The following is a 9700-nucleotide window of genomic DNA, read 5'->3' on the forward strand; positions in this document are numbered from 1 at the left end:
TGACAGGAGACATCTCCCAATTGAGCAACATTCAATCTTTTAATGGGGGCTATGTTTCCTTTGCGGGCGGAGAAGGTGGAAAGATTACTCAAAAGGGAACCATTTCCAATGGAGTGCTAAGTTTTGAGAACGTTAACTATCCTCCCGAGTTAAAGCATATCTTGTTAAGTGTATCCCAGATTTGCGACAAAGGCTACTCAACTCACTTCACCGATAAAGAATGTCTAATCTTAAAGCCTGTTATTGTCATCCTAGAGGAGTGGATTCTCATCAAATCAAAGCGGGATGTGAATGCCTACATTATTGACATGAACATCAACATACCCGAAGAAGTCACTTGTCTCTTTTCAAAGGTCTCAGAACAAAACGCTATGCTGTGGCATTGTCGAGTTGGCCATGCAATATCTTAGAAGAGTTCGATAAGAACTTCGTTGTAAAGATTAAATGTGATTGAAAAAGTGTCGAATGCTTAATTATCAATATCTTAGAAGAGTTCGATAAGAACTTCGTTGTAAAGATACGTAGGGCTACAAAAACATTAACCATAAAACGATAAATGCATGTTATATTTATAGTATAACCCTAGCACCATAATGACGGATGGACAGACCCAATCTGATAATAATAAAGACTAAATACATGCATAATTAATTGATACAACACCATAAATAACTCAATACCTTCGACCTTAAAGAGGGATGACACACTCGATACCGTTGGGCTAAAAACCCTTTGGTACCCAAACTAGTTACAACATGGCTTTTAGTTTTGACTATTCACGAAAATAAATGGCAAAAGAAAATAATAATAATAATAATAATAATAATAATAATAATAATAATAATAAACGTTGTTGATGGACTAAAATGGGCAGAGATATAATTGAGGGGCGAAATATTTAACATTCCACTTTCAACTTGCAGGTTACAAGTATCAGAACTAAAATGTGCACTTAGACTAAGCTTCAGGCCCTTACAAGTTACAGCCCAACCCTATTAACCCTAAACCACGAAATCCTTATTCCCCCACTCCAATCTCTCTGCGCCTCTTCATCAAAACTCCATAAATCTTGGGTATTTCTCGATCTTTGCTCAATCTTGATCATCTCCTTCATCTATAAACTCTAATTCGACAGATCGATCAATCGTTCGTTCGCTCTCTTAGGCGCCGCCTCATCGCCTTTACTCCGTCCCTCATCATCCATCAGGTAATTAAAGCATTATTTTACATCGAAAAGCATAAATTCTATAGGTCTATTAATGGCATGTATCACAGCCGACTTACTATGTAATATTTGTTGGATTTACTGTCGTTTCATGTAAATTGCATGTTGTAATAGTTGGTATGTGTCGGAATATATTTATGGTAACCGAATTTTTCCGAGTGTTGCCGATTGTTGTAAATTAACAAAAGCTTCCTTTCTGTTTAGTCCTTTTGAGCTATATTCAAACTATCATCCAAAACTCTTTGATCTTAAAAAATATACCGATGATATGTGATATGATTGTGCTAATCTTGGTTGAATGACTTGAATCTATTCACTTTTTCATGTATATAAGATGAAGATCAATACTTTTTCAAAGCTTTTTCTATCAAAAGCATGATGAAACTTCAAATTGTTTATATATCTTGTTGTGTTCATGATCTTTTACCCTTTTCACTTCAATGTCAGCTTGAAGCTGTGGATGTTTGAGTTGCCCTAAACATGACACCCAAATCAACCATTCGTCTCATCACTTACTCAAACGAGCTTATAAATGGGGACCCACTTTACATATCCTCAAATTCCCTCCCAATAAAAGCATCAAACTACGAACCAGCTGGCCATTCTTTTCATGACATTGCACTCAAACTTCGTGGCTATTTTGAAGAAGAAAATATAACATCTGACAATGAAACTCTTCCAAAAGATAAAGAACATGACTACATGCAATCATCCGATTCATATAGCAGCAGCAAAGGGAAAAAGAAAACTGCTGATGGTGTAATCCAACAAGATCATTATGCTTTATTAGGGTTAGGGCATTTACGGTATTTAGCCACCGAGGAACAAATCAGAAAAAGCTACCGTGAAACCGCCTTGAAACACCACCCGGACAAACAGGCGGCACTTCTCTTAGGAGAGGAGACAGAAGCCGGAAAACAAGCGAAAAAAGACGAAATCGAAAACCGATTTAAAGCAATTCAAGAAGCGTATGAAGTGTTGATTGATTCCACAAGGAGGAGAATTTATGATTCTACTGATGAGTTTGATGATGAGATCCCCACAGACTGTTCACCTAACGATTTCTTCAAAGTTTTCGGGCCCGCTTTCATGAGAAACGGGCGGTGGTCGGTGGTGCAACCGATTCCGCCGCTAGGAGACGACACCATGCCGCTTAAAGAAGTCGATTCGTTTTATGATTTTTGGTATGGATTTAAAAGTTGGAGGGAGTTTCCACATGATGAAGAGTTTGACCTTGAACAAGCCGAGTCACGAGATCATAAAAGATGGATGGAAAGACAAAACGCAAAGTTATCAGAAAAGGCGAGAAAGGAAGAACACGCGAGAATTCGATCGCTTGTGGATAATGCGTATAAACGGGACCCACGAATCATGAGGCGAAAAGAAACATTAAAGTTAGAGAAACAGAAGAAAAAGGAAGCAAAGTTTATAGTGAAGAAACAACAAGAAGAGGAAGCTGCAAAGGTTGCGGAAGAAAATAGAAAGAAAAAGGAAGAGGAAGATAAACAAGCGGCCGAGGCTGCGTCGAATCAGAAAAAAATAAAGGAAAAAGAAAAGAAATTATTACGAAAAGAACGGACGCGTCTTCGGACGATTTCGTCCCCGGTTGTGTCCGAGAATATCCTTAATCTTTCCTCGGATGATGTGGAAAGTATATGTATGAAACTTGATATGTTGCAATTAAAAAAATTATGCGACGATTTTGAAGGGCAAGATGGGAATAATAAAAAAGCGGAGCTTTTAAAATCGGCACTTAGCGTCGGGGACCAACAATCCGAGAAAGAGAAAGATAGTGTGGTAAAGAAAAATCAAGTCAACGGGTCAATAAAAGTCAACGGGAGTCTTGCCCAAAAGAAAGAAAAACCATGGGGGAAAGAAGAGATTGAGTTGTTGAGGAAGGGGATTGTGAAATACCCAAAAGGGACGTCTCGGAGATGGGAGGTGGTGGCGGAGTATATTGGTACGGGGCGGTCTGTGGAGGAGATACTGAAAGCAACAAAAACGGTTCTTTTACAAAAACCTGATTCGGCTAAAGCATTTGATTCTTTTCTTGAAAAGAGAAAACCCGCGGTTTCCATTGCGTCCCCACTTACGACGCGTGAGGAAGTCGACGGGGTTTCGGTTTCGGTTTCCGTGGGGCCCACTGAGTCACAACCACAACCGAGTCAAAGTGAAGAGGCGGGTTCGTCGGGTTCGGACCAGGATGTGTGGACCCCGGTCCAGGAAACGGCTTTGGTTCAGGCTTTGAAGACTTTCCCGAAAGAAATTAACCAGAGGTGGGAACGGGTGGCGGCTGCGGTTCCGGGGAAAACGGTTAACCAATGTAAGAAGCAGTTTGCGTTGCTTAAGGAGAAGTTCAGGAACAAGAAAAAGTAAAAATTGAAGGTTAAATTCTGTCATTTTTGCACTGGAAAATGGAAATGCTGATTTGGGAATATATGGGTTGATGAGTTTTTGTTATTGGTTAGTTGTGAAAATAAGTTAATTCCGTGTTTACGGTGAAAGTTTATGAAAAATGGAGAGGTTTATGTTGTTTATGGGTTTTAGTGTATGGTTAAATATATGTTTAAGTATGGTGCTATTTACTATGTTTCTTTATGTATAATTTGGTATCGGATATGACCTATTTACGACTATATAAAACCAGTTTTTGGAATATGTTTGTAATTTGTTTCTTTTTAAGAATTATAAATAAGATAGATTAGTTAATTACTTGATTCTCTTAATTTCTATGATCGTTTCTCATAAATCTTGTAATTTTAGAAGGATATCTCGCATGAAATATGTCCACATGTCACATAAGATGGACAAAAAAATAAATTACATGACATTGAACATTTAAACTAAGATTTAGAGTAAACTAGGGATGAATCCCCGTTTTGCGGGGTTGGATACGTCAAAGAAATGGACAAAATGGAAAGATTTTATTAAGTTACAATACACGATTTTAACAATCGAAACAAAGATGATAAAAATAAATTGCAAATGCAAAAGCTGAAAGTCTAGTATGTGATATCTTTAGCCTTCACTTCAGACATGAAAAATTCAATTATATCTTTATCTGTATCAGCTCCAGCTGCAAATTACAGTTCATAAGTTATTAGACAGTTCAAATTTCTCAAAAACAAAGCATATACAAATATAGTGGAGAATACATCTCTCTAATTCTGCCAAAATTCCATATCTTAACAGTGATATACTTTTCACGTGAAGTCAACTTCTGAACAGGGTCAAACACACCATACTCGATTAAAGATGTCGGTGTCATTGATAGGGCCCAACCTAAAATTGAAAATCTTTATTCCCGACATTTTTTTAACTATTAATGAATGTTATTTTCTTTGAGAAAAATAAAACATACCATTAGTGCAGATAGTTTGTCCTTGTTTGCCTCAGCAACCTTTCATACCTCTTCAATATTGATGTTACCTTTAGCATCGGTTCCAACAGTAATGATTTTCATTCCACACATAGCAGCACTTGCTGGATTTGTTCCGTGTGCTGACACCGGAATGATGCATACATTGCGGTGATGATAACCTATTGCCTACAAAAGGGTAAAATGGTCATTTACTCCCATTAACACAGGTTCATTCACTCTTAAAAAGAAACAGTCTTTCACACTCTCTAGAGTCTCCAAACACATCATTTATCTTTTCAACACTTAATGGAGAAAGAACACACGGGGTTGTTTTTTGACTTAATGGAGAAAGAAGAACAAAATGGAGCAAGTCAGGAAACCATAACTTTTTACCAGGTTTCCCTCATTATATTTGGATTTATTGTAAGAAATAGCAGCTAACTTAAATATATTTAAATACTATAGCATTTTGCTTTCATTTCTTCATCTAACACTGTACTTTGAAAAATCCACCCAATAATAGCAATGTCATTCAAATGGGTATACTTTCAATGACTTTAGAAAAAAATTAAAGTAAGATGATATAATAAACATATAAATGAAAGTGAATTTAGCCCTTTATTTTTGGTTTTCATTTGCCTAAGGGTGTTGTCAATCATCTTCTAAAAACAATTAAGCATCATTTATCCAGACATAATCTGCGAAAATATTTTGAATTATACCATGTAATATGCTCGGATAACCATCAGCCCAGCATACTCTCCAGCAGCCCCAACATTTGGTTGCAAAGAAAATGAACCAAATCCAGTCACAGTACACAACATATCACCCAAATTCTTAACATTTCCTGAAAATACACAATCCGGTAAAATACTAAATCATAAATTATATGCCTCATTTGTTACATACGACAAAACAACACAGATGACTGTGCAAAACACTCCATATCCTCATTATCAAATAAAGGTTGTCCAATCGTATCCCATGTAACAAACGCAACCATGCTGAGAGAAAAAAATCATGATTACCTGAGGTAGGTGCAAACGGATGCATATCTGCAAAACATCTCCTGAGAACGGACTTTGCGCCATGTTCAGCTTTAATTTATGGCAGACTAAACCCTCAATCGGAACTGTAGAAGCTTAGGGCACGACCCTTGCTGCTGTAATTGAAGATTAACAACAAAATAATTCCTTCATCGTGCTTTGCATTGCAATTCCTACAATATCATTATTAGAAAACCCAAAATCAATAACCTTCACACGATAATCTTCACTTTTTCACATGAGAACGAACTTAAAAAAGAAACAATAATATATGTACACTTCACGTTAACAAATAAATAAACAGAAATTTCATATTACTTGGTGGAATGTAATACGTTGATCAGTTGAAGCCATTTGCTACCACACATTGAAAAGAACTCATTACCTTTAAGAATTGCAGAGCAGAAAAGAAGAAGGAGGAAACCACAAAACACGGGAAATGGAAGAAGCAACTATCAGCTCCTAAGCCCTGGGTTTGTAAATGGAATCCCCCTAAAACAATTAAAAATAATTCAAATCGATTCCAAAAATATCAATTCCAGAAAACATTGATTCCAAAAGAGATCAATCCCAGAAAAAAGAAATCGATTCCAATAAATGGAAAGAAAAGAAAAACCATATCTAATTTCAATCACCTGATCTCTATCTCCGGTGGCGAAATACTGAACGACCTAGTAAAGAAGTCTTCTTCAATGGCGAAACAATGAAGGACCTCCTCAATCATTGGCAACTTCAAGGTAGACCGGTGAGGGTTCCAGCAAGGCAGAACTTTGGTGGAGCGAAAACTGGAGGAGAACAATTTGAGAGAATGAAAGCGACTTTGGGAGAGGGAAATGGAAGGCACTGGAAGCAGAAAGAAGGATATAATCCGGAAACGGTGGGTATCTGGAGCAATGCAATTGGCACTTAGAGGCTGCGTAGCATAGGTGGAGGACACGTTACAGGTCCAGTAGCAGATGGAGGACACGTTACAGGTCCACTATAAAGCGGGAACGAAGAAGACCACGACGCAAAGCAGATGAAGAAAATAGATAGATTAAAAAAAAGAAATTAAAAAAAGAAAACGTAATTAGTTTTGGTCCAATAGGAACAGAGAACTGTTCAACTGGACCTTTAAAATTAGTATGTATATATAATAACTTTTTTCCGTATGGTACTCACGAAGCAAACATTGTACATAAATAGTCAATGTTCGTTAGATTAATCCGTTAACTTGAAACAATTTTCATAAGGACTATTTCTATCATTTAATAAAACTTGCTTAAAGATTATTTATGAAATTTTACACAAGAACCATTTAAAATATTATAATTTTAGTATCTTATTATTATTATTATTATTATTTTATTTTTGGCTTTCTTTTTTCATAACTTTGTTATTATATATCTTTTAAATATATAAATAATTTTTTTGTCTAGATTTTATCTAAAATATTTAAATTACTATACATAATTAAATATTTTCGTTTTCTATTTGTTAATTAAAAATATTTGAAGCATAAAAATATCATTTTATGACTTTTTAATTTTTATATGATTTAATTTTAAGATTTATCTTCGTTTATGACTTTAAAAATTGTATCATATAAAAATTAGAAAGTCAAAATGATATTTTTACGCTTTAAATATTTTTAGATAACAAATAGAAAACAGAAATATTTAATTATTTATAGTAATTTAAATATTTAGATAAAATCTAGACAAAAAAATTATTTATATATTTAAAAAATATATATAATAATAAAGTTGTGAAAAAAGAAGGCCGAAAATATAAAAAAAGAAAAAAAATAAGAGACTAAAACTGTAATATTTTAAATAGCCATTATCTAAAATTTCACAAATGGTAAGTAAGTTATATCTAAAATTATTTCAACTTAACGGATTAATCTAACAGATATTAATACCTGATGTTGAATATTGGATTAGGATCGGACAATTGAACGAATTATTACATTGGTTCACTTTTTTTGGGGGTAAAAACAGTTTAACAACCGAACTAGATGAGGGCGAAAACTGGTTTTTGTATATAACCTATAAATCCAAATCGGTTAAGAGAGCCATTCCGAATCAGTTTTAGAACCCGATTTCTTCATCTTTGCCTTTGAGCGAAAGTATTGACCAATTGTTATGCTATTCAAATACACAAACACATTGCCCTCGGTTTAAATTCCGTTTTCACATAACTATGCACTAGAATAATCACGTTTTACATCCAAAATAGAATATATCCAACAATTAAAACCCCACATAATAACATCATATCTCACATGTGTGAGAGAATTATTCAAATACATTAATATATTGTATTTAAGTACTTTTTGACATAATCGTATAGTGAAATGACGCATAGTTCAAATCAAGTTTGAGACATAATTAAGATGAAAAAATAATTTAACTAAAAAAATTAAAATATAATTTATATGAAAAAAAGTATTTAGAACCCTTAATAACATTTTATATAATACCAAATTCTCGAATTAAATATTTTTTATGTGTTAGTAATTATCTCAGCTTTCTTGTTTTTTTTTCTAATATATTTAGCCGTTCAAAAAAAATAATGGCTATATTAATGGTCAAATTACCGTTTTTTCCTTATAAAATACTCCCTCCGTCCTAATATTATTGCCCACAGACAAAAAAACACACATATTAAGAAAAACATTAATTACTACTAACTTTATTTAATAAAATGACAGTTTTATCCTTACTTTTCATTTAATGTTACATTAAATGTTTAGTTGGTTAAGTAATATTGAGGGAGTATTTTGGTAAAAATGTTATTTATTTTTAGAAGTGGACTATTATTTTGGGACAAACCAAAAATGAAAGATGGACTATAATTTTGGGACGGAGGGAGTATAATTTTCACCGTCCAATGATTATCCTACCAAATTTGAGTCAGATTTTAGTCAAGGGTACATATCCGATGGTGCATATCCGGTCAGGTCAATCAGCACGATAAAATATATCAAACTTAGATACATTGTGATAGGTTTTTAAAATAATCATATCGTACATCTTTCCGTACAAAAGAAAATCCAAATCCAATTTAGGCTGAAGGGTGTGGTGTCACCGAAACCGCACTCCCTCTCCCGCCACATAAGTGTCATGTCATTTTTTACCACTCAAGTGTGGTTTCTTGCCACACCAAGGGAGTGGTGCCACACATTTTTTTTTTTTTTTGTGTTTTTTTTAACTATTTTAATTTAATTAAATTTTTTTTAACTATTTTAATTTAATTAAACTTCTATTTTAATAAAAAAACATAATTTTTCATTACTTGAAAAAAAAATACATTGCATTACAAAAAAAAACACAAAAACCACACATATGACATTTAAATAATCGTAGAAACTTAAAAAACACAAATAAAATAACTAAAGCAAACTACATAAAGTCGTTCTCCAAGAACTCGTCTTCGGGGTCATCCGGTGGATCCAAATTAAGGTTAATGTTTTGAACCCCGTAAATGTGTTTCCACCAAGTCATTGCGAAGATTGTGAAATGTTTCAGTGCAACGTATCTCTACTCTCCTGTTTATATACTCTTCGCCGCCAATTTCTATTGGTTGTATCTCTGATATGGTTTCTTCCTCGTCAAACGCACATATCGCTCGTCCTTCGTCTTCAATAATCATGTTATGCAATATAAGACATGTATACATGATTTCTTGAAGTTTTTCCTCGCCTAAATAAGCTGCTGGTTTTTTCAATATGAACCACCGTTTCTTCAGAGCTCCAAAAGCACGCTCAACATCCTTCCTAGCTCTTTCTTGAGCTCTCTTGAATTTCTTTCATCTAGAACCATGTGGAGCTGTAAACGATTTAACAAACACAACATACTCAGGATAGATTCCATCGACCAGATAATAACCATACTTATATGGCGTTCCACGCACTTGAAAAGAAGAATTTGGTGCGGATCCATCGTATATGTTGTTAAATATTGGTGAACATTTAAGAACGTTGATGTCGTTAATCAAACCAGGAGAACCAAAAAAAGCATGCCAAATCCACATATCTTGTGATGTAACTGCTTCAAGTATGACCGTTGGGTGACCATGATCACC

The 9700-nt window shown here is 34.4% G+C and overlaps 2 protein-coding genes across 6 annotated transcripts; one reads left to right on the forward strand and one right to left on the reverse strand.

The window, feature by feature from the left end:
* Positions 1-934: 934 nt before the first annotated feature.
* On the forward strand, positions 935-3881 carry LOC111908545 (uncharacterized). Its single transcript, XM_023904367.2, has 2 exons — positions 935-1207; positions 1673-3881. Exon 2 carries the CDS (start codon positions 1706-1708, stop codon positions 3599-3601), a length of 1896 nt encoding a protein of 631 aa, XP_023760135.1. The 5' UTR covers positions 935-1207; positions 1673-1705; the 3' UTR covers positions 3602-3881.
* Positions 3882-4130: 249 nt separating this feature from the next.
* LOC111908546 (glycine dehydrogenase (decarboxylating) B, mitochondrial) lies at positions 4131-6690 on the reverse strand. 5 transcript variants are annotated; one of them, XR_002855897.2, is made up of 7 exons: positions 6268-6690; positions 6018-6124; positions 5615-5805; positions 5309-5433; positions 4587-4772; positions 4381-4507; positions 4131-4301 (listed from the first exon to the last, which is right to left on the reverse strand). XR_002855897.2 is itself a non-coding variant. In XM_023904369.2 (5 exons), the coding sequence occupies exons 2-4, from the start codon at positions 5637-5639 to the stop codon at positions 4629-4631; spliced, it is 294 nt and encodes a 97-aa protein (XP_023760137.1). In that variant the 5' UTR covers positions 5640-6124; positions 6268-6690; the 3' UTR covers positions 4131-4301; positions 4587-4628. The 5 variants fall into 5 exon arrangements, 1 of the variants encoding a protein (XP_023760137.1); XR_002855896.2 differs by having other exon boundaries at positions 5951-6124; XR_002855898.2 differs by having other exon boundaries at positions 4426-4507; positions 5615-6124.
* Between the last annotated feature and the right edge of the window lie 3010 nt (positions 6691-9700).

The sequence above is a fragment of the Lactuca sativa genome, chromosome 6 (assembly GCF_002870075.4).
Source record: "Lactuca sativa cultivar Salinas chromosome 6, Lsat_Salinas_v11, whole genome shotgun sequence".
NCBI lineage: Eukaryota > Viridiplantae > Streptophyta > Magnoliopsida > Asterales > Asteraceae > Lactuca > Lactuca sativa.